Source organism: Rhincodon typus, chromosome 44 (genome assembly GCF_021869965.1).
Source record: "Rhincodon typus isolate 14 chromosome 44, sRhiTyp1.1, whole genome shotgun sequence".
Lineage (NCBI taxonomy): Eukaryota > Metazoa > Chordata > Chondrichthyes > Orectolobiformes > Rhincodontidae > Rhincodon > Rhincodon typus.
This window is the reverse complement of record NC_063375.1, coordinates 1279201-1280177: the sequence shown is the minus strand read 5'-3', so window position 1 is coordinate 1280177 and position 977 is coordinate 1279201. Positions and strand designations below refer to the sequence as shown.

Here is a 977-nt window from a genome sequence, read left to right as displayed (position 1 = left end):
CCCCCATCAAACACTCCCAGGGACAGGGACAGGGACAGCACGGGGTTAGAATTAATAAATCAACTGGGGACCGAATAGCACTCCCCTCCCTCGACTGTCCAACCAAACAGGGGGCCGCGACGCCGGGAGACACGTGCACCCCCGCGACGCCCCGCCCGTGCGAATAGCAGGCGCCAAGGGAGCTCCTTGGACGGCTCGCAAAGTCCGCACGCCCCTTGCCCACGTCCCCTGCCCTCTGCCAACCCGCCACCGAGCTGCGCCTCCCAGAACGCGCCGGCCCCCTGCCCCCACAACCCACCCACCCACCCACCCCTCGACCTCCCGTCCCTCCGCCCGCCTGTGCCCCCCACCCGCTTACTTGTAGCAGTCGTTCTTGAAGTGGTTGTAGCTGCCGAGCGCGGTGAGGGCACCGAGGCCGATGGCATAAGAGAAGAATATTTGTGTTCCAGCGTCAATCCAGACCTGGCGGGTGTACCACACAGAGTTGGCATGAGGCTAATTCGGTCAAACAGCTCCCCACGGCTCCGCGGCGGCATCCCTTCCCTTCCCTCCCCCCCCCCCCCCCCTCAAGGACCGCCCCCCCCCACGCTGCGGAAAGGCGGTGTCCGGCTATTCGCCTGGGGCGGGAATCACAGGCTTGCTGCTTCCTGCTGGGCGCTGCCTCGCAAGGGGCAGGGATGGCCGGGAGACAGGTTAGGCTCTGGCCGAGGGGTCCCGGTTCCTCCCCCCTCCCACCCGCCACCCCGCACCGAGCCCAAACACAACACCGCGCCCTCCACCGAGGTGGATGGAGGGCGGCCGCACAAGGCGTGGCTCAGCACTCGGGAAGAATCCTGGGAAGGGGTGGGTTGCGCCGTTGGAGGGTCGGCGCCGAGGGGAGCGGGGGCTGTCGGAGGGTCAGCGCCGAGGGAGCGGGCGCTGTCGGAGGGTCAGCGCCGAGGGAGCGGGCGCTGTCGGAGGGTCAGCGCCAAGGGAGC

The 977-nt window shown here is 68.6% G+C and overlaps 1 protein-coding gene across 3 annotated transcripts in view; it reads right to left on the bottom strand.

Annotated features, from left to right (window-relative positions):
- Positions 1–977, bottom strand: part of slc6a8 (solute carrier family 6 member 8) — a 15724-nt gene that overhangs the window by 8662 nt on the left and 6085 nt on the right. For all 3 annotated transcript variants that reach the window (XM_048619868.1, XM_048619869.1, XM_048619870.1), the window contains exon 5: positions 359–462. In XM_048619868.1, coding sequence (XP_048475825.1) covers positions 359–462 — 104 coding nt within the window. The remainder of the gene's footprint in view (positions 1–358; positions 463–977) is intronic.